Genomic DNA, 26,131 nt, shown 5'->3' on the forward strand with positions numbered 1-26,131 from the left:
GCCCGATAGGAAAAAATAAAATTCTTCTTCCGGTAGTTTCTGCAATTGTGTTTTGAAGAATTTTTCGCTTATCTGTGTCTTGGAAACAATCCCATTGAACCGAGGACTAATTCTTAATCTGTTGTCTTTTGGATCTACGTTTTTGGAAATTTGGTATGCCGCAAAAGGGTTCAGGGTTCTCACTACTGGGAGAAAAAAACATATATGCACATATATTTTTTACTCTTCTTTTCGGTTGTTGACTTTTCATATTTCTTGAGTTTCTTTTCAGGAACTAGACAACCATCAAAAAAATAAAATGAGTTTGATGGTCGTTTAGTTCCTGAAAAGAAACCGAAGAAATATAGATACTGGATATATCTACAGTCTATAAATAAATTATTTAAAAAAATATATATATTAAGAAGTGTCCGAAAAAATATTGGTTTGTTAATAAAAATCGATTTTTTTTTAAATTTGTAAGTGCCTTCTAAAATCCCTAACTAGTCCTAAATATCGCATGTAATCGTCTTATTCGACGAGAGTGTATTTTTTCCCGTGGTGCACAGGAAATAAAATTGAGTGAGTCTTTGAGAATTAAATTGGTGTGAACAGCGAAGGGTGAAGGGCAGCGAAGGGTTGTCGGGTGAAGGGTTGGTGAAGCGAAGCTGAACGCGTTGGGCCTTGTGGGTTCGAGTTTCGACGTTGAGGTTGAGGTCCGGCCCGGATTGGAGAGGGATTGAATTGAAAAGATTGCGCCTGCGCGCCCTCCTCGACCGCTTCACCGCCGCCAGTCCGCCACTACCACTTCATTCCGCTCCTTGCCGCCAAACGACTCGTCGCCGTTCATCCGACCCAGAGACGTCACCTCTACAACCCGCCCGATTTTATTGTGAGTAGACGGAATTTTTCCAAGATCTCTTGATTTTCCCCGGCCCCGAGGCGGGCCTGGAGGATTTTTCTCCGTTTTTTCCTCCCGCCGCCGGGGCCGGCAACGACTGGAAGTAAATATCTAAATGGGGGATATGGCGTCAGGCGAAGGACGCCGCTCCGGTCTACACCTCGACGCGACTCGGCCCGACCCTTTTTCAATTTATTTACGGACAGTACAAACTCGGAAACGGCGTGGAAAATTTTATAAAATTACGATAAATTTATTAAAGTAGGGGCGCCCTTTTTTGAACCACGCAGGACGCGTACTTCTATCGGATTTTCAACATTCTTCCAGCCGGATTAATTGGAGTTATATTTTATTTATTATTTTGAAAATGGCGGGACTGGGGGTTCAACGTGCGATTTTCATCTCTTACACGAAGAGTTTTCCTTTCGCCGAGTATTATTTTCTTTAAAAAAAAGTCCATACTTAATCCTCTAAAAAAACACGAATCGGAAAATCCATGGTTCAAGCCAAAGCGCAGAGCTTTCGGACCTTCGCGCCTTAACGGCTATTGGGACAGCTTCCCTGTCATCTTTCCCCATTCGCTTTTTACTATTTATTTTCATTTTTTAAAATTATTTTTAAACACTCAAGGCCAAAAAAAATATAGAACTATAAAAATTGCTTCCGAACAAGCATCAGTATAATTAATAAAATCCAATGTTGAGACAAATCCAACCCGATCCATCTTAGATCGTTTACATTCTCGGATGAAAATTTAATTAACGCGTAATTAATTTAACCTAAACAACTGGACAGATTCGAGTTGTCCTGATCAAATCTGATCAATTGACTGCTGATTTTTGAAAAAATTCAGCGATAATAGACGGACCCGGTAAAGTGATCGGTTCGACGCGAGCCCATCCGCCGGAACCATCAAATACTTCGCGCTTTGCCAAGATTTAAGTTCGCGGCGTAAGCCCCAGCCTAAGTATTTTGGACGAACTCAAAGATCGCGCTGGACCACGCCGTTGTTTGCTTCCGTAGATTGGCCAGCATTAAATGACAACATGGCCCCCTGATGGCGGGAATTACTTATAAAAAAATTCCATTTTGGGATTGCTTGTTTTTATTTTTTTTATTTATTTTTTTTATTTTTTTTTTTACTTCTGTTCTTTCTACCCGTTTTTTCTAATTGATACTGAAAACTTTCCACAATTGACTGCTTGTTTAATAAACAAGCAGTTTTAGACGGACCCCGTAAAATGATCGGTTCTACGTAAGCCCATCCACCGACACACACATACACAATCAGGTACTTGGCGCATTATCAGCTTAACTTTAAGTTCGGCGTAAGTCTGCCTAAGTTCTATGCACGAATATTAAGTTTATATATATTGATTATCTAAATCGCGTTGTTTCGCTTCCGTAAATTGGCCGGCTCAAAACTACAATTCGGCCGTTTTATGGCGGGAATTTAAAAACTTTACATTTAGAGATTAGTTAAGGTTTTTTATTACCATTTTTTTTCTATTTTTCTCTAATTGACACTGATTACTTTTCACAGTTGACTGATTGTTTAATAGCGGTATTAGACGGACCCAATAAAGTGATCGGTTCTACGTGAGCCTATCCACTCGTGTCAAATCGACTTCGCGGTCTGTCAAGTTTTCCATAAGTCCCGACCTAAGACTAACGTCTCTAAATCATGGACTACCCGGATCATCGTTAACTGCTTCCGGCTTCCGTAGATTGGTCATTTTTAAACTACAACCCTGAAGCCCGGTATCATTTTATTTACATTTTATCAAAAACAATTTTCGATTTAGGGAAATTTTTTTTACAACCTTTCTTTTTGTCCATGTCTCCATATTTTTTTTCTTATTCAGAAATCTAGATCATATTTAAGTATAAAATATACTGTAAAAATTATTTTTATTTGTAGTCGCGTTTCCGATCAATTCCGTCCAAAATGATCTGACACTACGAACCTGTTCACCTACCCGCAGACCCCACGAGATCTCAACTATTTGGATTTAGTTAAATATTTTATTGAACTTTTCCAACCATAAAGTGTTTTTTAATGGCCAAAAAGTTCTAAGGAGGGGGTAACAGCCGAGTCCGCGAAAAAAATTAATTAGTTGGAAAAGTTCAATTTTTAGCCTGTAAGATTCATTCTTTTCAATCATTTTGGATCCAAACCATGTTTGTTGTTTAGGCAAACATTTCAAAACAAACGGAACATAGTGGAAAATAATTTTATAAGTAATAAAACACTTTATTTATTTATTTATTTTTTTTTTAAAGGAAAATGTCTGACGACGGAACAGCAGTGGAAAAGAAAAGGGGCAGGAAATCCGCCGCAAGCGAGGTGATAAAAATAATACTGGCTATATTTTCACGATAATTTATAGGAATTTTGTAAATTTTAAAAACTTCAGTGGTTTTTTTTAATATAAATACAATAATAGCTGAGTCAATAATTGACGTAGTATTTACTCATGTCGTACAACATTCCTTTGGCTGTTTTTTTCCTTAGCTAAATCTTTTGAAAATAAATAATAAAACTGTTTTGACTATTTTTATTTTTTATTGGCAGGAGTCTCCTAAAGAAGCGAAGAAGCGCGGCAGGCAGCCGGTCGACAAGAAGGACAAGTCCGACGGCGAAGCACCAGCGAAGAGGGGCCGAGGAAGGCCGAAAGGCTCCGTAAAGAAAGGCGGCAAAGCGAAAGCAAAGGTAAAAAAAAAGTTGTGTATCGGCGGGAAACGCAGACCCGCCCACTTCTCTGTTTCATTTTCCCGCCAAACGCTCCCTCCAGCCGTTTAACCCTCTCCTACCGAGACTTTTTCTTCTTTTTTTTATTTTTTATGACCTAATCGAATTTGTATTAACGCCTTGGAAGAAAAACCCAAGCTGAATATTTTTTTCTCCACTTGTCTTTTTTTGTGGACACACTGGTTTTAAACTAACGCGGCCTAGGAGATAAATGCCCCGGCTAAAAATAACCGGCGGAGTAATACATATACTTACATCAACTCAAATCGAATCTCATCATTAGAGGCCGGATTTTTGTGTAGTAAACTTGCGATAAAAACCACAAAATGTGGGGGGGGGAGTAAAAAACTCAAAATATGAAAATATCCGAAGGGAAAAAATATCAAAATCGTGTATTAAAAAAACTTGCAGTAAAAAACCTTCAAATCTGCAAAATTCTATAGCAAAAAAAACTTGGAGTAAGAAATCTCAAAATCTGCAAAATCGTGTATTAAAAAAACTTGCACTAAAAAATTTAAAATGCCCAACATCGTGACAAAAAAACTTGGTCTAAATTCAAATTGGTAAAATTGTGTAGTAAAAACAATCAAAATGTACAAAATCCTAAAGCAAAAAAAAGTCATGTGAGTAAAACATCTCAAAATGTACAAAATCGTATAGTAAAAAAACTCAACAAGTGCAAAATTCTATTAAAAAAAAAAAAAAAAAAAAAAAAAACGGAGTAAAACTTAAAATCTGAAAAATCGTGCAGTAAAAAAACCCTTCAAAATCTGAAAAATCCTATAGAAAAAAAACTTGTAGTAAAAAATCTCCATATCTGCAAAATAATGTATTTTTGCTTAAAAAAACTTGAAATAAAAAAATTCAAAACGTGCAAAAGCGTGACAGAAAAAACTTGTAGTCAAAACTCAAATTGGTAAAATTGTGTAGTAAAAACACTCAAAATCCTATAGGAAAAAAAGGAAATAAATTCAAAACGCACAATCGTGTATTAAAAAAAGCTCAAAACGTGCAAAATTCTATATAAAAAAAATTGTAGTAAAAAAAATCTCAAAATATTCAAAATCATGTGCAAAAATAATCAACTCAAATTGATAATAAAATTCTGTAGTGAAAAAACTCAAAATGTGCAAAATCCTATTGCAAAAAAAAATTAAAAATGTGCAAAATCATGTAGTAAAAAATCTCAAAATTTGTAAAATCCCGTAGGGGGAAAACACGGAGTAAAACAATTTTAAAATGTTTAGTAAAAAAACAAAAAGCTTCAAGTGAAAAGAAAAAAAACTTCCTGTAAAAACCTTGAAATGTGCAAAATCATTTAGTAAAAACTTCAAAATGTGCAAAATTAAAAAAACAACTAAAACTTGCAATAATCCTATTGTTGTCCTATGGCTGTTCGGATTATTGAATTGTTGGGATACCTACAGCTTTTTATTCATACGACAATTATGTATTGCGTATTTTATTGATACATAAAAATTATAATTATGTACATACATAATAAGCATCTTTTTGAAGAGATTAATCAATCACCCTACCTTTTTCATTTGTACGGGCATTTTATGATTTTAACATAATTAACAACACTACCTTAATTTACTTAAAATGAGCCATAAAAAAGGACTTTTAAAATATTATTATAAATTAGGACTTCATGCTTGAAAATGAACAAATCAATCTGGTTCAATTCCCAATGTTAAACCATTTTTCGTTGTCATTTGTTTTAACAGAATACAGTCAACTTTCTCTCTCAAACCGTGAGCCAAAAAAAATTTCTATAAAAAATATTATTCCATATTACTAGGGCCAAGGTAAATTTGCCTCTCAGTGAGGGTGTGCAGTGGGGTCCAACCAATCTACTGCTGTCTATTGTTCCCCTCTTTGAAAGGCATTTTAAGTCCATGTAGTTTCTGGAGTGAACAATTTGGCAAAAAATTATTCTCTTTTCAAAACACAAGTTTTTCAATTTCACAAGAGTTAGGAGTTTTTATTATTTATTAAATAAAATTACAGACATCACAAGAGGTGTAGATATATCAATGCTTTCCTCGAATTGGAAACGAAGAAAAACTACTATTAACATAAAGTACACCCAGAGATAGACCAAAATCTTTTATTGCTAAGTAGGTAACTTTATGAATTCCTTCTTATTAGCACTTTGTCTGCGGTTGATGATGCGTCGTCTTCTTGCCTGGTACCTTTGTCGACTTGGCAGTTTGTACCAACCTTTGAATTAAATTGGCCCGGTTATCTCAAGCCTACAGTTAAATGTGTTTCCAAACACGCCTCAGTCACACAAGAAAACGAAATGTTTGTAGAAAGTCTCACATTATCTACTTATCTACTATCAAAGTATCTACTTCATATTTTGTTAAAATAATGATTTTAAATGTATGATAACAGACTTTCATGTTTCGTAAGGAAATGTTTAATGTGACTTTCTAAAATAAATCAATAAAAAAAATCTTTTAGCCTATTAATTTATCAATTTATTTTAATGGAGGAGCCAACTGTGGCATTTACTTTTAAAAACTCCATAGTTTTTCTCATTGAATATATCAATTTAAAGATGACAAATTGTTCGTTTTTATATTAAAATGTAAAAACTGTAATTTATTTTATATAGCCTAAAACTACCGGGGGTACTGGAAGAGGCCGAGGTCGCCCAAAGAAGGACGAAAAGAAAGCCGACTCCGCGGATGATGATGAAGAGGAAGAAGACGAAGGAGACGACAACTAAAATTCTAATCAACCACCTGAGGAGGAGTACAATGTTTTGTGTACTAATTTTAAAGTGTTAAATCAGCATAGGTTTTTACTGTTAGTGTCACATGACTGCCTAATTTTATTGTATCATTTTTTATTTTGTAATTAGAATTAGGATATATATTTATTTTATAAACCTAGTTTCAAGGTGTAAGTATACAAGTGCAGTAATTTTTATCTGGAACTGGACAAATTAAGTGGAATTTGTTCGATCGCTGTTTTAAATTGGACAGCGAGGTGCAATTTACCTCTGGTTTTAATAAATACCACATCATTTATTTAAATTTCAAATTTACAAATGGACTTACCGCTCTGCTATTAAGAGACATTTTTGTAATGTAATTGTTTCATGAAAAAACAATCGAACTGAGCCTGTTGTTCAGGCAAAGGGAGGGCCAAAATTTTTTGTAAATGTTCTAAATATATCTGAATGGAATATAGTAAAGGAAAAAAAACACATTTCAAGTTTTTATTAAACCTATTTTTGAAAAATTACATGAAATATAACTGCCAAGATGTGAAATTTTGAAACATTTGTATAAACAAAAAATATTTATATTCAGGGAAAAATTGACAATAGGATAATTTATAACGAACAAGTCAATTTTCTTTTTTTTTTATTGATTAATAAATAGTAGACCATATCACATTTTCAGAATGTAGCAACACTTGAATAATAAAATTAAATTAAATACAGAATTTTTTTAAAAATATCATTCCCCTCTAAAAATGGCAGAATTTGTTTTTTTAATAAAATAATAATAATTAGAATAATAAAACAATAATAAATATAAATACACAAATAATATACTTGTAAGGTGGAAGGAAGAGATTTAGTTTTGAACAGTTTATGAAAAAAGATGCATTGGACATCACGTTTTAGATCTTTGTACATTTTATGCTGCTCGGATGCTCCATTGAAATTATGTATGGGCTGAAGTAATATTGTCTTTTTCCATTTATGTTCATTTTAAATGTATTTTGAGCCACGGCGTACTTAGTACATTAAAAAATTGAATGTTTTGTAAAAATGCATTTTAAAATAAATGGAAGAAGGCTGATAACTTCAGTAAACCCTACATAACATTTCATGTTTAGCTGAGATTTCTTTCCTATTTAATTTATGAACTGAACGTTCTGATATATTAACAAAAAAAAATTGTCGTATGTGAAAAAATGAGTGTAATTTAGAGAATGTAAATTTGAATTGAATCAAGATTTTTTTAAATACCTCCAAGGCACTTTTAAAATAGATAAATACAAAAATTGTTTCACATATTACAAATACAATATGCAATGACTAGTTTGTGTTATACTTTGAGGAATTGGCCTTTTTTTATCCTAGCAAATTATTTCTAGGTAACAAATCTACTTTTTAATCAAAAATAAAGCTAAAAAAGACCGAATTAACAACACAAATGATTATCACAGGTTGTCAGAGAAGGCCACAATCAAACAATTGTCACAAACTACTCTATGATAAATATATTACAGCTAGCTACATTTGATTGATGGTGGTTAAATACTTAACATTTGACCGGACGATCCAGATAATTTAAATATATTGAATTGTAGTCCTGAAATCAAACAAATTCGATAACGATTATATCAACTCGTACTTACAAGTATTTAAAAACCATCACCCATGTAACTACATGTTTTAGTCGTGAGGAAAACCAGAAAAAAAATTCTTACAAAAACTAGTTCAGACTATTTTCAGTCTCTAGTTATTTAGGAATTTGTGATCCACTATGATATGATAGAATCTAATTCTTGCAGGTACACGGACTTTCAAACTACGTTAAAAAGCTTGTAAGCTGTGCTTTTATTATTTCAAAAATATTCGTGCTGCAATCTTTGGTTTTAAATCCGATAAGATTTTATTCGATTGTGGACGATGGAAGAATACAAGAATAAGAAAAAAAAGAAGACTAATAACAAAATTATTGAAAGATATGATTGATATTGAATAATTTACACTAAATGTTAACAAGTTGATAATTTACTAGATTTTACTAAATTTGTACAAATTTTTATTTCAACGTCCCTGTAATTATTACTCAGGATTCGTGACTATTTAAGTTTACTAATTTTGACTTTATGCGTGCACCGAGTTTATTATAAGCTGTTAAATTTTATCAATCTAAGTTCATAAATTGTGTCAATTGAACATTACACAAATTATCCGTTTCACTAGAAAAAAAAGTCATTTTGCATGAAGTATTTGTAATGCAAAACTTCAAATAACCAATGCAACCAATTACAAATAATTATATGATTGGTATGTGTGAAAGTCAATTTTTGGGACCTTTTTTTACACGATCTAATGATTTTTTTTCTTCTAAAAACTAATTTATTTACAATAATAAACAGAAATTGTATAAAGTGATTATAAGTAGAAATTAACGCAAAGTAGTAAAAATGACAAACACCACCCACTCACTGCATGCATAAAATAGATAGTGTATATTTTATTTTTGTCAATTTTGAGTTCAAGAAAGTGAATGGTATCACAGTAGATAATACTATCAAATATTCAAATGTCGTGTCGAGTCATTCGGTAGGAAGGGTAAAATAATCCGTCAGTATTTAATGTAAGTAGTAAACACTTGGAAAAAAAATCTGTTTATACCCTTCGAGACTGTCCCTCCTTGTCGTCAGCATCGAGAAGCTCCGTCTCCCAGTCTTCCTCCTCGCCAGGCGCAAAGTTGTAAAACGGCATCAAGTTATGTCGGAGCCTGTCGATCTTCTTCTTCCTCCGCATAAGAACGATCACCTGGACAGATTTTACCCTGTACTTCCGTCATTTCCAACATACCGGGCCTACTTACTACGACTGTCAGGATCATGATGGAAAAGAGAGAGTAAAAAGTCACAAGCAAATAATTAAAACCGTCGCTCGTTTCTTCGTCATCATCATGGATGAACAACGGGTCTTCTGTCGTGCTCCTGTTATTATTAGACATGATTATTCAAAAATCCTCTGTTCTTCACTCGCCAAGCTCTGAAAATACACTGTTTCATTAGAAATTTACTCTTATTTGACAGGATAAACTGGGTTACCTAAACAAAACAGCTTCCATATCACTATGTCACTATGATCAGAGATGTGGGCACTGTTTGAAATATGACAATTGAGCGATAAATGATATGTACACAGGCCGATTTCTCCGATAACTTCAGAGTATGTTTGTACTTTCGAAGATTGCCACAATCAAACAAAAACTTCAAGCTTTCAACTGCGAGGTTTTGGTTTAGTTAGGTCATTGGACAACTCCGCGCTACAGTCTCAGGCATGCAGCACAACAATCAGCATGCAGCAGTTCTCAGCATCTCAATTTTTGATTTTGTGTTCTCCTCCGAGACCAGAAAACCCTTAATATCCAACAATAATCTACAATTATTGTTAATAATTAAAGACAAATTGTTTACAAATTTGAAAAATATAATATTGTGCAATAATACCCAAACACAGATGCCTAAATTTTGTCAATATTGAACAATAAATTATATTGTGAGATTGCCTCTCACAAACTCACCACTGAAGATAAAAGAATTTGAAATATGTCTAATACACAAATAGTGACGATAAGGCAGACCAAAATGATCAGAATCAACTAAACTACAAATAAAATATTTATTTATAAATGATTCATATTCATAACTACAATATACATTGCATCACCAGCCCTCTCATTCTTTGCTGTTCTTTTCTATTCATTCTCAGATTTTCTTCCTATTCCAATTGTCAAACAAGAAGATCAATATTCAAAATTAAATACAATAAATGCAGGTGTGCCACAAGGTAGCATATTAGGTCCACTGCTTTACTTGTTATACACCAGTGATTTTCCGAAAATAGATGAAGTAAAAATTGCAACGTTTGCAGATGACACAGCGGTAATATCACTAGGACCGACTATCACCCATTCAACCAAAATCCTCCAAAATGCATGTAATAAGATAAACAAAGGACAAAAAAAAGGAAAATCAAGCTAAATCAGTATAAATCAGTTCATCTAACCTTTACAAACATAAAAGTGGACCATGTTCCGTCGCTCACAGTCGATGGAAATCCCATACAGCGATACAGCTAAATATCTGGGAATGACCTTAGATGCCAAGCTGAGATGGAAAGAGCACGTGAAGAAAAAAGCGGTTTAGTGCCATTCTTGCGTGTCGTGTCAAGAGTGCCAGTGAGATTTTGCTATTTTGTGTTTATATACGTTGGATTTGAAGGGGTGGGGAAGGATGTCGGTATAGACAAGACATTTTTGTATAAGGCTCCTTCAAAATCCAACGTATATAAACACAAAACAGCAAAATGTCACTGGCACTCTTGACACGACACACAAAAATGGCACAATTACACAGAAGAAAAACACTTTGAGTGAGTAGAAATACTTTGATTGAATATATAAAAAATATGTTTTGCATTGTATAAATTCACTTTTCCACATCCAAAATGTAATTGTTATATGTAAACAAGTAAACAATGTTTGTAAATCCCAGGCCCTGAAGATGATCTCAATAAAGATCGAAACGTTGGCACGATAAAGAAAATGTTTTTCTGAAACCTACATCACACCAGTCCGCATCTCACGATTTCTAAATAAATATCGATTAACGGTCACTAATCACCACACATAATAATAAACATAATAAAATACTTTATACTAGTCTGGTTGGGATACATAATGCCCCAGAGTAGTCAATATAAAAGGAAAAGAAGTGCCCCCATTCACACTAATAAATTGCAGACTTTATTAGCCCTGCCCCAGATTACTCGATATTAATCGGAGTGATTGAGGAAGTAGCCCCTTTTTCACGGAAATAAATTATATTTTCAGACTTCATTCGTGCTACCTCAGAGCATATCATATTCCTCAGGGTAGTATGGGAAGAATTACATTCATGCTAATAAATTACATTCCCACTGCACCAAAGTATTCGATATTCCTTGGCGTGATAGGTAAAGAAGCCCCTACCTTCACACTGATAAATTACATTCCCACATCAGACTTCATTCATACATTCACACAGCCTCAGAATACTCGATATTGCTTGTGGTTATATAGGAGAAAGCCGTTGCATTCATGCTAACAAAATTACATTCATCCGACACACTTCATTCATACTGCCTTAGAGTACTTGATATTTTTCAGTGTAATAGGGAAAGAAGCCCCTGCAACCATGCTAATAAATTACACTCACATACCAGACTTCATTCACACATTCACACTGCCATAGAGTACTCGACATTCCTCAGGGTGGAAGGGGAGGAAACACTAGCTTTCGTGTTAATAAATTATACTCACACATCCAACTTCATTCACACATTCACACTCTCCAAAATAATAAATATTCATTAGTGTAATAGGGGAAAAAGCACCTGCGTTTACACTAATAAATTACATTCACACGTTTTCACATTAGACTTCATTCATACATTCACGCTGCCCCAGAGTATTTGATATTCCTTGGGGTTATTGGGAAGAAGACCCTCATCCAAGAAAATAAATTACATTCACACACTAGACTTCATTCACACTGCTCCAGAGTATTTGATATTTCTTGGGCTAATTGGGGATAAGCCCCTACATTCATGCTAATAAATTACACTTACATATCAAACTTCATTCACACATTTAAGCTGCTCCAGAGCACTCGATATTTCTCTGGGTAACTAAAGAAGAGTCCTTCCATTCACGCTAATAAATTACATTCATGCACCATACTTCATTAACACGTTGAATCTGCCCCAGAGTACTCGATTTTCCTCGAAGTAATAGTGGAAGAAGCTCATGCATTCACAATAAAAAAATTCATTCACTCTGTCCCAGAGTACTTTTATTATTTTTTACAAAATTACATTTAATCCGTACTGATAAAAATACAAACTGTTTTTCACTTAAGTTAATACAGTGACACAACTAATATCTCATTCGCCTGAGCACTTTGTATTTTACAGGCATCATTCTCACTAATAAATACATTCTTTCCAACGTACAAACATAAACATACGAAGATCTGAATATAGTTGAAAATTAATTTTGCTTTTTATCTAAGGTCTTGGCTGAGATGGAAAACCTAATGTCACGAATGAGATTCGAACCCACAATCTTCGGCTCTCTACTCAGACACTTACTCCACTTTTACTATATTTTCATTTCAACTCAGACAAGACCTTAGATCAAAAGTATAATTAATTTAAATAAATATGATCAATTATGGCTCCTAAATGAACATATGGATTAATAGTTTAAAATATTTATCGCTTTGAGCCATTGGATCATCAATATGTGCCAGAATGTCAAAGTTCTTTTTTTGCTCTCTTAATTCCCTGCAATCTGTTATTATTTTATTAGCAGATTTTACCCTGTTATGTGCTCTGCAGTGACAATTTCCTTGTGGTCCACTCCTGTTAGGAACTGCTCTGTGTGATCTCGGTATGACCTGTGCGCAACTTGGTGTGTATGACCTTTGCCTTTCTAGACCCAGATTCTCTGAGCCGAGGTCTTTTTGAACTTTAAATATTCAATGTATTTATTTCAATCCGGTGATTTCTCCATGCATTGTTTTATTGCATTGTAACTGCTCTTTTTATATTTTCTGGATATACAGCATGGGTTGGGTCGAGTGGTCTAGTAGCTAATTTTGCCATCATATACTATTTCATTTTTTTTTCTAGTTTCATTCATTTGATTTAAAAGTCCTATAACATTGTGTTATTTTCTTGATTTTTAGGTTATGGCTTACAGGAAAACTTTAATGTCTGAAAAGTCACCACTTCATCTTCGTCTACTGGATTAGCAGATCTTACCCTAATGTACATAATTTTTAGCCATTAACTTTAGTCTGAAACAGCCAGTTAGTATGTTGTTTAATAAGCTGCATAATAATTATTTTGATTTCTTACTTTTGTGCCATGTTTTTTTGTAGCTTTAGCATAATCAAATTTATTACCATTAAGCAAATTTTATGGATTTTGGAGCAAAAAGAAAAAAAAGACCCATTATGATACTTTAATTTAAAAAAGTGAAATATTATAATTCATTTTCTAAAATCTATAAAAATATGAGTTTTGTATGGTTGATAATATGGATAAATTTTTAGAATATAAGATTTGTATCGCTGTGCAGGGCTAAGTCGGACATGAGATTAGCAATGACATTTGTCATTATGGCATGACCGATTAGGCTGAAAATTGAAATCATATAGCTTTCCAGTGTTAATACAATCTCATCTATATAACCATTCTCATCATTATCTTTTTTGTTGGAACATTGTAAATTCCTGGAAAGAGAACAAGTGATACAGATGTGTACAAAAAATGGGAGAAAAAGAAGCTTACTGTTCATTGACTGTGACAGCATTCATCTCGAGTGACTTCACCACACCGGCTACAGCGTCGAGGTTAAAGCTAAATGAAAACGTATTTGAGCGATCGCTGATGTTCCCCTTTACAGAGAGGAGTGGGCCAATATTGAGTAAAGCATAAGCGAGTTCTTTGGTAGCCTGGAAACATAGTTAATGCCTCTTTTTAACATGGATATGTTTTTCGCTAGATACACAAGTTTTTTTTGCTTTACTGGATTTGGTTAGGTTAAGTTAGGACTAGGTTACATATCCATAATTCAAAGTTTTTCCTTGAAGCGGAAAAAATATGAGAATTTATTATAAATCTATATATAAAAAAATCCTCCTCTTCAATCTGATTCAACCAGAAGATATTATTGAAAATGTGACGAAAAACTTTTTACAATATAATAACTAATAAATTGAACTGTTTAATTGAACATGCACATGAAAAATATAACTAAAACATTGTATTAATTCAATATGTAATATAATTATTTAATTATTTATAGAATATTTTTTTGTTCACAAATAACCCAATTCATTAAGGGTTTAATCTTGAAAATTCCCCTCCTCATTAAACTTGGCTATTTTCAACTATTACATTGCACTTTTTCAATATATGTCAAATGTTTTATTAAAACATGAAATAATAATAACTGATAATTATTTTAAATTATGAATCTACTACTGGGTTTTGTAATAATTGTAAATTTTTAATTTTTAAGTTCAACATGTATGGAAAATAAAGTAAAAAACCATACGTTTACAGAATCAGCGATGTTTGGGTCAATAATCGCATCAACTTTGTTTATGAGGTTTCCAATAAGAAGCTCCGAATGATCATCCAGATCAATTTCAGCTACAATAAAAATAAAATTATATACAAGGGAAAAATTATATAAGAGAATTTTTTTAAACCTTGGATGATGACGGCTGAAGCAAAGCGAGGAATCAGGATCGCATACAGAGCCGACAGTCCGAGAAGGCATTCTGCCAGATGCATTTAAGCAAGTGGTGAAACCGCTGTAAGCAACTAATCTAAATTGCCAAATTAAGCTTATCTGATTAAATCCACAAGGCACCCAAGTTTTGCTAACAATAGGGTTTGTAAATTTTCCTAGACAGGTAGTTGATAAAGAGACCTAGATAAAAACGCAAGCGGCCTTGAATTTTCATGAATATGGACCCGGTATAAAATTGCTTACTCAGCTAATAAAACCCCATCTTCAACTTGGATTGTTTTAATATTAAATCTTGCTCATTTTCGTCTGGTTTATTCTATCCATCACTTGGCATTTATCAATTTTAAGCAAATATAAATAACTATAGGCCTTTAACTAAATCTTCCTGAAATCTACAAGATTTGAAATAATCCCACAGTAATATTACAATTTTTGCCAAATTCAAAAATGTTAATTTATTAACAATCAAAAACATTTTTTAAATAATAAAAATAATGGAATAAAGTGATTAAATTTATTTATTGTGGTGTTTTGCAGGGTCATGAAACTATAGTTTTGTAATTTTCGATTAGCTTGGTCTACGTATTTTCATTCTTTTGAACAGACATAATTTTGCCATATTCAGTGGTTTGTCTAAGACAGAAACGTCAACCTTCACAATTATTATTTATTTAATTTAAGTAATTATTTTTTGTTTTTGCAACTGTCATATCAACTTCTTGTCTTTTTGAATAAGAGTCCATTTGTAAGTACTCTTGGCTCAAACAGTGATGAAGATAATGATGAATGTCAAAGTTGTAACATCAAGCATAAAAATATTAAATATTTTTTTTGGAATGAAGGCAGAAGCTTAGTATTTAGTAATTTTACAATCCAATACCAACTACTAAAATTGACAAAATTTTCCTGACAGAGGGGGAAGCAGACCAAGGTGGCTAGAATTTTTTTTTTAAATAATTAAAACAGGTCTTTCTTTAATTTGTCATTGATGTATAAACCCATTGGTACCATAAAATGTACACTTCATTAATGAACAAATGGTTGTGTAGGAGTTTTGATGCTTTCACGTTCTCATGTAGGCAGGGGCAAGACTGGTGCTTGACGGTAAATCTAAGCCCTTTGTCAATGGTGCATTGACCATGTTACAAAGAATTGTATTTTACAGTGTTTGTATACTTTTTGTATTATTCTTTTGGTATAACCCATAATTTGAATTCCATAGGTCCATAGGTTGACTTGACTGTTTATTAGAAAAAAATGTTATTCCTGTCATAGAAGACTACTGTTGGGTATTGGGGTGTTATAGTCATATTTAAAAATCCATGGGCTATGCTGGGATTCAAACCCAGGACCCTTAGCATGGCAAATATGAAACGGACGCCCTAACCAGTCGGCCACCATGGCCCTCCTTTGTTTAATTATTATTTATTAATATTTTATTATAAGTATTCTGTATAGGGGAAGGAGTATTCGGTTCTGACACCAACTACTCAGAGCACATGGGAAAATACACCAGTGTCTTCCAAGCTGAGGTCCATGCAATTGAAAGATGTACCAAAATCAATATGAACAAAGGGTAAAAATGTATGATTTATTGCGTTATTGTTTGGTCCTTCCCCGAGGGAGTGGATATTTTTCTTGTTTAGATAAATGAATGAATAATAAACAAAATAATATTAAAAAAGAAACAATTCTTATATTGAGAAATTAACAAAATTTGAAATTAAGGTCGTCGGTTTGGAATTGTCAATTTGAGATTTTTTTTTAAAGGAAACTGACTGATTATTATTATCTTCTTTTAAATTAAAAAACAGAAACAGTTCTTATATTGACTAAATATTACTACTACTATTATTTTTTTTAAATTAAAAAACGGAAACAATTCTTATGTTGAAATATTAACAAAACTTGAAATTAAGGTCTCAGTTTGGAATTAACAATTTTTTAAAGGAAACTGACTGGACATTATTATTTTTTTATATTAAAATACAGAAACAATTCTTACATGACTAATTATTATTATTATTATTAATAAAATAAAATAAACAAACTGCAAGACAGACTTTGTGTTGATTAAACAAACGAAAAATTGACTCTTTCTTGTAAACTATAAGATAAAATATCCTTTTCCAACGAAAAACAAATTAAAATGGAAAAACTTCCATGTTGATTCTCGCTAGATGAAAATAGGTTGATCTTTGCTGCTTTCTCGCCAGAAAAATCAAACATGTCGCCTCTAGTCCAGCGCAAACCCAACAGGCTTCTTCCAGTGGAAGTCTCCTTCCTCCTCCTTTTAGTGGTTTGTGGAAGGGCTTTGGGCGGCCCTTATAAATTGCACTGTGATAGATTCAAAGGAAACAGGGAAAACTGTCCTAGCAGGATTCTTAACAGGACACTAAATGGACATCTGAAGAAGATTGGCATAACCGAACGTGTCATGTGCAGATTCTGCAAAGTAGCAGAGGAGACACCAATATACCTACAACAAACTGTGATACTATACTTGTCTGCAGGAGGAAGTGTTTTAGGACGTACAACATAACTGTAGAAGAGATACAATCATTGAAAAACGGCCTATTAATCAAGTTCCTTGATGAACTAGGACTTACTGATGTGCTTTAAGCACAGAACGGAGGGTACAATAGCTCTTAAAGGACGCAGTATAATATGCACCCCAACTAATACAGCTATCTGTTAATATTCTAAAGTGGTCATTGTGGAAATTGTAAACTTTTCTAAATTTGTATATTTCTACCGATTTGAACCGACAGACCATGATTATAGATTTTTGGGTCTATTTATGTTTTTAACACTGATTTTGGGAAAATAGTTGATGCTCGATCTCATCGATATTACTGCTGAATCATGTTTCAATTTTTACCCAGTTTAAGAAAATCGCTAGTAACAAGTAACCTAGTATGTTCCCTTGGGGCACTCCTGGATTTATTTGTCTTAGTTCTGAATATTGATCTTGTTTGACTCTAAAATGTTGGCCAGTTTAAGTTGTTTCTAGATACTGCTTAAGGAGCATTCCTGTTCAATAATAAATCTTTCATGCCAGACCTTGTCAAAAGCCTGTGAAACATCAAGGAAGAAGCAGGGCAAATTAGTTTTTCTTCGAATGATTTTTCTATTACATCAGAATTACTCAGTGAATTTGGTTAATTGTTGTTAATCGGATTCCAAATTGGTGGTCTGGGATAATTTTTTTTTGCCAATAATGTTTTCAATTTGAAAATTTTGGGAAATTCGACTCGCGAGTACTTTGCCTTTTTCTGCTGTTTCTCGCCATGTCTTCCATAGGGAGTAGTCAATTTCTGGGGTAATGATCTTCTAGGTAATGCTGATCGAGTCTTCCATATTTTTTAGTACTATTTTAATATGCTGTTTAATATGTTAATGAGCCATATTGTTAAGGAAGTTTTCATCTGCAGAGTCTCTTGATGTGTGGAAATGACCATAAAAATAAAGGTTTTTAGTTAAGATAAAAAGTCAGTGCGGGATTCGAACCCACTATCTTCGGTTATCTCAACTAAAAACCTTAATTAATTGTAAGATATTAATTGGTCAAGCGGACACGAAACTAGTGAATTACATGAAAATAAATTTATAACTTTTTCTAAGCTTTTTAATTAATGTGTGGTGTTTTGTGTTATTCAATGATTATTCGGAGATCGTGAGATGCGGTTTGGTGTTTTTTAATTTTCTTTTTTTAATTAATCCTAACTCTTTAAACTTTAGTGCAAGTTGTACTGTTCAACTGAGGCTTTTGTATTAAAATAAAATGAATTTCAACTTAATAATGTACTGAAACAAAATCAACTTAACTTTAAAAGTTGTATTTTGATAGAAAATGAATGAAAACTGTTAAAAAAAGATGACACACTGAAAACTAAACGTAATGACACAAACTGAGATTATTTTATGAGTACAAAAATCCAAGAGCAAATAAATTGTTTACTGTATTTGTTAAGCGTCAATAAAAAAGCAAGATAAACTGTTAAAATACAGATTAGCGATTCTCAGATAAGCTTTGAGTGTTAATGTTTTCTCACAAAATTTCTATTAACAAAATAATAATATATACAAATTTTTTTTGGTTGTTTATATAATAAAATGAATTATCTTAGGGTGCTGAGCATTTTATAACATTGTAAAATCGTTTTAACTTAATGGATGTATTGGTTGTTTTTAGTGAAAAATCAAATCTTTAGCATTGAATACTATAACAATAATTGTTATTCAAGCTTAAAAAAAAAATATTTGGTCAAGGTGCGACCCAGCGAGTATAGACATTGGATGCCAAATGGGTCAAACCATTTTATAAGACTTTTTTTATTTAAATTATTCTCTATTAAAATGACATGGGCTACACTGGGATTCAAAGCCAGCACCTCTAATGCAATGAACATGCGTGGTCGTCCCAAGCTGAGGCAAGTTGGTTTTTTCCAATCAGCCATGTCTTCTGACATACTAATGTGCATGGTGATCAATCCTGTTGCCCCATTTGTCAAGATCTCCCTGGGGAACATCTACCTTTGTACCTCCCTATACCTCACAGGAACTCCCGGTACCAATCTAGCACCTTGCACGTGCTAAGGATCACAGCTTTCTGCATTTGCTGGTTATGCCAGGATGCAACCCCAGCTTTTCCAGTCCTCTGCTAAAGGTGATAAGGATAACTCATCATTGAAAGGATAATAGGGACAATCACCCCACCAGTTATTTGTCACGAATAATTTGTATTGCGGTTTGTTCTATCTACATAGATCTTATAAAACAATCTTAAATATAGTTATACTGATTTCAGCCGTACAAATGTATATACATAGTGTAATTAATATAGGCCTTGATGATGACCTTAAAATAGGTTGAAAGCTTGGCAGTAACGATTGAATTTATTTTTTCATCAAACCGTAATATTAATAGGAATTCACTAGTTTTCGTGGTTTTAGTGGATCGAGGTCATAATAGTTCAAGTGGTAGAGCAGCGGCGTATCTAGCTGAAGATCGTGGGTTCAAATCCTGCTCAGGGCACTGACTTTTTTTATCTCAACTAAAAACTTTAATTAATTGAAAGATATTAATTAGTCAAGTGGACCATGAAAATTAGTGAATTTAATAAGTAAAAATGAAGTATACCTTCACTAAAGCTCTCCGTGGTCATTTCATTTGTCGCCGAGAATCAAATAGATTACACGACATTTGAAAAATGGCAAAAAGGAGGGAAAATTCAAAAGGTGGGTTTGAGATGGGAAGTTAGTGTCTGAGTAGTGAGTTGATCGAGATCACGATAGTTCAAGTGGTAGAGCAGCGGCGTATCAAGCCGAAGATCGTGGGTTCGATGCCATTGATTTTTTTATCTCATCTGAAAACCTTAATTAACTGAAAGATATTAATAGGAATATTCGAAGGTTATTAAAAAAAAAAAAAAAAAAAAAAAAAAAAAAAAAAAAAAAAAAAAAATACTGTTTTAATAGAATCTAAATTTAATGCACATTTTAAAAAGGAAATTATAAAAAATCCTAAAAAAGTACAAATCATTACAAATTGACTTTAACAACATTGGAATATAACAACAGTAATATATTTATCATTATTAATGAAGTCTTGCTTTTCGTTACATGCTAACAGCAAAACGCCCTTGCACGAACAAATTTTTTAAATCTCGTCAAAAAATGTGTACAAGGCGGTGACAAACATTCAGATATTTATAAAAACTCAAATTTCAAGCGTTACAAGCTATGGCACACATACAACAATTAGCGATAAAATCTATAACAATAAATGCGTATCTTTGCTTTTTGATCTTTTACAATAATAAGTAAAACTATAATAAAAAAAGAAAAAAAAAAAGAAAGAAAAAGAAGCTATGTCTAGCACTGAGATCTTATGAGTTAATATGCTAATAAAATTCAGTACAAATTTTAGTCTTAATTTGTTAGCCTTCTGTCAATGTTTTCCCTTCCTGTATATATGGGCAACCAATATTTCTGTATCGACTGTCCAAAATTAGACAAGGCCTTTTTAATCGAAGACAAATAACCAGGCCTTTTAATGCCATTTTCATTCTGTACATTTTGAGTGACCTAAAAAAAAAAATTATAAGTAGATAAATTTGTCAAAATATTAAGATTTGCCATTTTAATTTTTCTCACATCAACTGAGCTCGAAGAAGTTAGTTTATTTCTCTTCCAAGGGCTGTGGAAGGGCAAACTGATATCATCGATATCCTCCTACAAAATTTCATTAAAAAAAAACATCGTTTTAATCAATTATTAAAAATAAAAAGTGAATCTCATTTAATTTTTCATTTACCTGTCTTTGTTTTCGTTTTCTAGGTGTCAGCGTATCAGTCATTATATTCAATTCTTTCTTGCGCAAGACTTGCCTGGCACTTACCCTTTTTGACAGTGTCTGCCTATCTTGCTGCTCCTGAAAATTATCGACACTACATGAGACAGAACAATTTTCATTTCAACTGTTTAAAGTTTATTTAAATAAGGTTTTTAGTTGAGATAAAAAAGTTAATGGCACGAGCTGGATTCGAACCCACGATCTTCAGTTGCTGCTGCTCTACCACTTGAGCTATCGTGACCTCGATCCACTCGGACACCAACTTCCCATCTTAACCCCACCTTTTGAATTTTACCTCCTTTTTGCCATTAACTTTTTATCTCAACTAAAAACCTTAATTAATTGTAAGATATTACTTGGTCAAGCGGACCACGAAACTAGTGAATTTATTTAAATAGTACAAAACGATATCATGTTTCAATATTTCAAATAAATTTACCTGCTGAATAGCCTGCTGGATTGAAGTGACCCAAGCTTCAGAAGCGTACGGCTCGTCAGAATAAAGTACCAAAGAAAACGTGTGACATGTGATATTGAAAACTTTGTCACTTAGAACATGCTGAACGACGCATTTTCTCAGTGGAAGCACACAAGAGCATCTCAACGAATTCGGTTCTCCTAGAGGAGCACCAGTCATTTTGCTGTACATTATAACATCGCTCATCAGGACAAAGTATCTTTTTTGTGCCTTCCTTCCTTTCTTTGAAACCTTAAAATTTTTTTAATGTATATTTAACAAAAGGGGACATTTAATCAACAGTACCTTCATAAGAATGCCTTCTTTGAGCAATTTTCTTCCTGGGTAAACTAAAGTAGGACGGCCTCCGCATAAACTCTTCTGCAGTTCAATAATGCGCTGCATGTTTTCATGTTCATAAACCAGACTGTTTATATGTTCTGTAGATGTTTCTACATTTTTAATGGCCTCTGTACAAAAGTCTTTAGTTATTATCGTTTTCTCGAACAATTTTTCTTATGTTTTTACCTATAATAACATTATATTGAGGATTTGTATTCGGTGTGTGACTTAAAAGTTCTTTCAAAAGTAGTCTGTAGCGAGGTATCCTTTGAATAGGCGCAATCAACAGTGAAGCGAGTTTCATCGAGACTTCAGGCCTTTCTTCTTGTCTTTTAATAAAAGCGTCCAGCTTTGGATTGACTTTTGGAAGTTCCTGAAAAACAAAAATCCATCATTAAAATTATAAAACTAAACACATTGTATACATTACTTGTAATGTCGCCAAACTCTGCCTATAGTCGTAAGCGTAAACTGAGTACAGTTTGAAAAATGGTGCGACTGTAATGAACGCTTGGGAAACATTTTCTCCGTGCTTTTTCAGTTCGTTCAGCAATTCACCGTTCACGTTGTACAACGATTCTAGATTGTCGAACATGTTCTTCAAAGTTTCTGGCATTTTCAGGTTCGATTCCAGCAGGGGTCTTTTAAAATACTAAAAATAAAATAAATGCATATTATTCATTCGAAAACAAGAAATTCCAATAAGTAATTTGTTGAAGATCACACGATACAAAGACAGTAAGCTGGGGTAAAGAAAAACGTTGGAATTGGAGGGGTCTACAAGGATGGAGTGGCTAACCAAACTGTTAAAAAAGTTCACACTTTTTGTAGCATCAGCTTGCCAATATCATCGGAAAACTGCCCTTCAGTAGTCAAATTTTAAATGTTTACATTTAATTAATTAGTTAAATGAAAACATTCTTAAAAAAATCTTTTATTCAGCCATTTGAAGCAGCTTATTTTTTTGTTCCTCCATAGTTGAAGAAGCTACCAAAATTGAGCAGTTTCTCCATGAAAGCTGAAGGGAGATGAACCTAGTTTTGACTAGGATGTATAGTGACCAAAATGACGAAAATTTTTTCATGGGGTCTGCAGGGTGAGCTAGTTTTGCAGCATCACTTCCACAATTTCTTAGGAAAATTGCCCTCTTAATTAAATGAAAACGTTCTTAATATTTAGCCATTTGAAGTCATTTTTTTCTGTTCCTCTTTAGCTAAAGCAGCTATTGAGCAGTTTCTCCATGGAGGCTGAAAGGAGATGAACCTAGTTTTGACTAGGATGTATAGTGACCAAAATGATTGAAAATGATGAAAATTTTTTCATGGGGTCTACAGGGTGAGCCAGTTTAGTTTGCTGTTAGGTTGGAGAGCCCCAAAAAAACTGATAAAAAATATATAAAAAAAAGGAGACAGACTGCTTAAAATGCAAACTTTTTTTCACATAGGTCTCACACTTTTTGCATCACCTCCACCAATTTCTTAGGAAAATTGCCCTCTTAATTAAATGAAAACTTTCTTAAAAAAATCTTTTATTTAGCCATTTGAAGCAATTTTTTTCTGTTCCTCTATAGCCGAAGCAGCTATTGAGCAGTTTCTCCATGGAGGCTGAAAGGAGATGAACCTAGTTTTGACCACTAGGTTATATAAAGTGACCAAAACGATCGAAAATGACAAAATTTTTTTCATGGGGTCTGCAGGGTGAGCCAGTTTGGTCTGTTAAAACTGCTTAAAGTGCCAACTTTTTTTACCTATGCCTTGCACTTTTTGCAGCATCACCTCCCCAATTTTTTTTAGAAAAACTGACCTCTTAGTTAAATGAAAACATTCTATATAAAATATTCTTTTTTAGACTTTTGAAGCAGCTTTTTATTTGCTTTTAATTTTTTGGTTCATCCATAATTGAAGCTCTACCAACAGGTAAAAACTGAGCAGTTTCTTCATGGAGGTTGTAGGATGACGAACCTAGTTTTCACCACTAGGATGTACTTGGCAACTAAAATGATTGAAAATGACCAAACTAAAAGGCAAAATCCAACTTCTTTTTTCCCACAGTTCACTTTACTGCAGCATCAGCTTACGAGCATCATGGGAAAACTGACCTGTTAGTAAAAATTTAAAAAATCCATTAAAAATTGTCTTTTTTTGCTTTCTATTTTGTATTTCTCTAGAGTTGAAGCAGCAATCAAAAGGCAAAATTGTTTTTTAACTTTTTTCATGGGGTCTGCAGGGTGAGCCATAGTCCGGGATGAAGAGCCCAACAAGTCTGATAAAAAAAGATACAAACTGCTAAAATGCAAAATTTTTTTCACCTATGCCTCACCCTTTTTGTAGCACACCTCCTCAATTTCTTAGGAAAACTGACCCTTAGTTAAATGAAAACTTTCTATTAAAAAAAATCTTTTTTCAGACTTTTGAAGCAGCTTTTTGTTCACTTTTAATTTTTCTGTTCACTCATAGTTGAACCTCTACCAAAAGGCAAAATTGAGCAGTTTCTCCATGGAGGCTGAAGAGTGATGAACCAAGTTTTGACCAAACTAAAAGGCACTGACTTCATAGGAAACCTGACCTGTTTGTAAAATAGGGAGGAAAAAAAAAGAAGAAAAAATTTAAAAATCTTTTTGCTGTCTACTATTTCTCTATTTTTGCAGAATTGAAACAGCTATCAAAAGGCAAAATCGTGACATTAATTCACGCGGTCTGTATGGTGAGACGTAGTTAGGTCGGCTAGAACAGAGCCCCCCCCCCCAAAAAAAAAGAGTCAAACTGCTTAAAATGCAAACTTTTTGTTACCTATGCCTCACACTTTTTGCTGCATCACCTCCTCAATTTCTTAGGAAAATTGACCCTTAGTTGAATGAAAACTTTCTATTAAAAAAAAATCTTTTTTTTCAGACTTTTAAAGCAGCTTTTTGTTTGCTTTTAATTTTTCTGTTCACTCATAGTTGAACCTCTACCAAAAGGCAAAATTGAGCAGTTTTTCCATGGAGGCTGAAGAGTGATGAACCTAGTTTTGACCAAACTAAAAGGCACCATCTTCATAGGAAAGTGTGTGGTGTTTAATGACCGTTAGTTAATGATTATTTGGAGATTGTGAGATGCGGTCTGGTGTGACATAGGTTTAGAAAAACATTTTCTTTATCTCAATAAAGATCTAAATGTTGGCACAATAAAGAAAATGTTTTTCTAAACTACATCACACCAGACCTCATATCACTATCTTCAAATAAAAACTTCATAGGAAACCTGACCTGCTAGAGAAATATGGGGTGGGAAAGAAGAGAAAAATCTTTTTCGCTGCCTTCAATTTCTCTATTTCTGCAGTATTGAAGCAGCTACCAAAAGGCAAAATTGTGTCTGGCAAAATAATTCACGCGGTCTGTACGGTGAGACGTAGTTTGGTTGGCTAGAATGGAGCCGAACAAAATTAATAAAAAAAACACAAACTGCTTAAATTGCAAACTTTTTTTTTATCCGTTTCACACTTTTTACAGAATCAGCTCACCATCACTACAAAATCGGCATACCAATGTGTAAAATAGGAAAAAGTGACCTGTGACATGCTAAGTTCAGTTTATTTTGATCAGGATTTAGACAATCTGACAGGCTATGTACATAGTTATTATGTATATTTTTTTAATACGAAAAACGTTATTGTTTGATGATTTTTTTTACCTTCATCGCCGTTTCCAGTTGGTTTAAGTAAGAAACTTCCGACGTGAAGATTTCCTCGACTGCTTTTGCTTTCAATCCAGCCTGCTTGTTTTCATATTCCTGCTGGATCTGCTTGTTCAGATCGTTAATCACTGAAATTTCGTATAGGGTTTGTTTTTAAATTATTTAAAATATTTTTTTGTTTTCAAACAAATCTACCTCTGGATTTTGTACGGCCAGTGAGAACGTTTCTCTGTTCGATTAAAGCCTTGAGCTCCGAGCTGAGGCTCGGTGTCGAAGGTGGGTTCATCTCGGTCTCAAAGATCACAACACCGTCCCATAATTTTCAAACCGGGCGTCCCAAAAATGGTTTCAAAGTGTAATTAACCGAAAAAATCAAAACAACCCGACGAATCCGTTATTTCCGCGGCTCCCCGCAAGGACTCAACAAAAGGGGATTAACATTAAAAAAAAAAACATTCGATCATATTTATCACGACGGGTGATTGAAGGGAAAAAAATAAGTGAACTTTTTCCACCCTTGTCGTGATTATAGGGCGGAGGGATTTGCTAAAATTCGTCACGTTGGGAAAAACTTTGCAG

General features: G+C 33.4%; 4 protein-coding genes across 4 annotated transcripts; 1 reads left to right on the plus strand and 3 right to left on the minus strand.

The window, feature by feature from the left end:
• Window positions 1-762: 762 nt before the first annotated feature.
• LOC106673896 (high mobility group protein I-like) lies at window positions 763-6,858 on the plus strand. Its single transcript, XM_014406272.2, has 4 exons — window positions 763-871; window positions 3,164-3,227; window positions 3,456-3,593; window positions 6,259-6,858. Exons 2-4 carry the CDS (start codon window positions 3,168-3,170, stop codon window positions 6,370-6,372), a joined length of 312 nt encoding a protein of 103 aa, XP_014261758.1. The 5' UTR covers window positions 763-871; window positions 3,164-3,167; the 3' UTR covers window positions 6,373-6,858.
• On the minus strand, window positions 5,628-9,790 carry LOC106673893 (uncharacterized protein C3orf18 homolog). The gene is made up of 4 exons (XM_014406271.2): window positions 9,462-9,790; window positions 9,230-9,402; window positions 9,031-9,174; window positions 5,628-5,858 (listed from the first exon to the last, which is right to left on the minus strand). Exons 2-4 carry the CDS (start codon window positions 9,362-9,364, stop codon window positions 5,766-5,768), a joined length of 372 nt encoding a protein of 123 aa, XP_014261757.1. The 5' UTR covers window positions 9,365-9,402; window positions 9,462-9,790; the 3' UTR covers window positions 5,628-5,765.
• Window positions 9,791-13,407: 3,617 nt separating this feature from the next.
• On the minus strand, window positions 13,408-15,109 carry LOC106673959. The gene is made up of 4 exons (XM_014406366.2): window positions 14,679-15,109; window positions 14,522-14,619; window positions 13,753-13,916; window positions 13,408-13,694 (listed from the first exon to the last, which is right to left on the minus strand). Exons 1-4 carry the CDS (start codon window positions 14,761-14,763, stop codon window positions 13,511-13,513), a joined length of 531 nt encoding a protein of 176 aa, XP_014261852.1. The 5' UTR covers window positions 14,764-15,109; the 3' UTR covers window positions 13,408-13,510.
• A 5,093-nt stretch (window positions 15,110-20,202) lies between these two features.
• Window positions 20,203-26,075, minus strand: LOC106673856 (FYVE, RhoGEF and PH domain-containing protein 4-like). The gene is made up of 9 exons (XM_014406203.2): window positions 25,748-26,075; window positions 25,550-25,680; window positions 22,309-22,530; window positions 22,065-22,251; window positions 21,843-22,006; window positions 21,519-21,788; window positions 21,041-21,157; window positions 20,881-20,958; window positions 20,203-20,811 (listed from the first exon to the last, which is right to left on the minus strand). The coding sequence occupies exons 1-9, from the start codon at window positions 25,836-25,838 to the stop codon at window positions 20,656-20,658; spliced, it is 1,416 nt and encodes a 471-aa protein (XP_014261689.1). The 5' UTR covers window positions 25,839-26,075; the 3' UTR covers window positions 20,203-20,655.
• Window positions 26,076-26,131: the final 56 nt, after the last annotated feature.

Source organism: Cimex lectularius, unplaced genomic scaffold, assembly GCF_000648675.2.
Source record: "Cimex lectularius strain Harlan isolate CLEC.00 unplaced genomic scaffold, Clec_2.1 scaffold42, whole genome shotgun sequence".
NCBI lineage: Eukaryota > Metazoa > Arthropoda > Insecta > Hemiptera > Cimicidae > Cimex > Cimex lectularius.

What these genes read in the sequence shown, in the direction of transcription:
- LOC106673896 (XM_014406272.2), top strand. Translation starts at nt 3,168, where the DNA reads ATGTCTGACGACGGAACAGCAGTGGAAAAGAAAAGGGGCAGGAAATCC. An exon ending in GGAAATCCGCCGCAAGCGAG is followed by an intron (nt 3,228 to 3,455) that starts GTGATAAAAATA and finishes TTTTATTGGCAG; the next exon opens with GAGTCTCCTAAAGAAGCGAA. An exon ending in GCGGCAAAGCGAAAGCAAAG is followed by an intron (nt 3,594 to 6,258) that starts GTAAAAAAAAAG and finishes TATTTTATATAG; the next exon opens with CCTAAAACTACCGGGGGTAC.
- LOC106673893 (XM_014406271.2), bottom strand. Translation starts at nt 9,364, where the DNA reads ATGTCTAATAATAACAGGAGCACGACAGAAGACCCGTTGTTCATCCAT. An exon ending in TCATGATCCTGACAGTCGTA is followed by an intron (nt 9,175 to 9,229) that starts GTAAGTAGGCCC and finishes AAATCTGTCCAG; the next exon opens with GTGATCGTTCTTATGCGGAG. An exon ending in AGGAGGGACAGTCTCGAAGG is followed by an intron (nt 5,859 to 9,030) that starts GTATAAACAGAT and finishes TTTAATTCAAAG; the next exon opens with GTTGGTACAAACTGCCAAGT.
- LOC106673959 (XM_014406366.2), bottom strand. Translation starts at nt 14,763, where the DNA reads ATGCATCTGGCAGAATGCCTTCTCGGACTGTCGGCTCTGTATGCGATC. An exon ending in ACATCGCTGATTCTGTAAAC is followed by an intron (nt 13,917 to 14,521) that starts GTATGGTTTTTT and finishes CTATGTTTCCAG; the next exon opens with GCTACCAAAGAACTCGCTTA. An exon ending in GCTGTCACAGTCAATGAACA is followed by an intron (nt 13,695 to 13,752) that starts GTAAGCTTCTTT and finishes TTCTCTTTCCAG; the next exon opens with GAATTTACAATGTTCCAACA.
- LOC106673856 (XM_014406203.2), bottom strand. Translation starts at nt 25,838, where the DNA reads ATGAACCCACCTTCGACACCGAGCCTCAGCTCGGAGCTCAAGGCTTTA. An exon ending in TGGCCGTACAAAATCCAGAG is followed by an intron (nt 25,681 to 25,747) that starts GTAGATTTGTTT and finishes ACGAAATTTCAG; the next exon opens with TGATTAACGATCTGAACAAG. An exon ending in AGAGTTTGGCGACATTACAA is followed by an intron (nt 22,252 to 22,308) that starts GTAATGTATACA and finishes TTTGTTTTTCAG; the next exon opens with GAACTTCCAAAAGTCAATCC.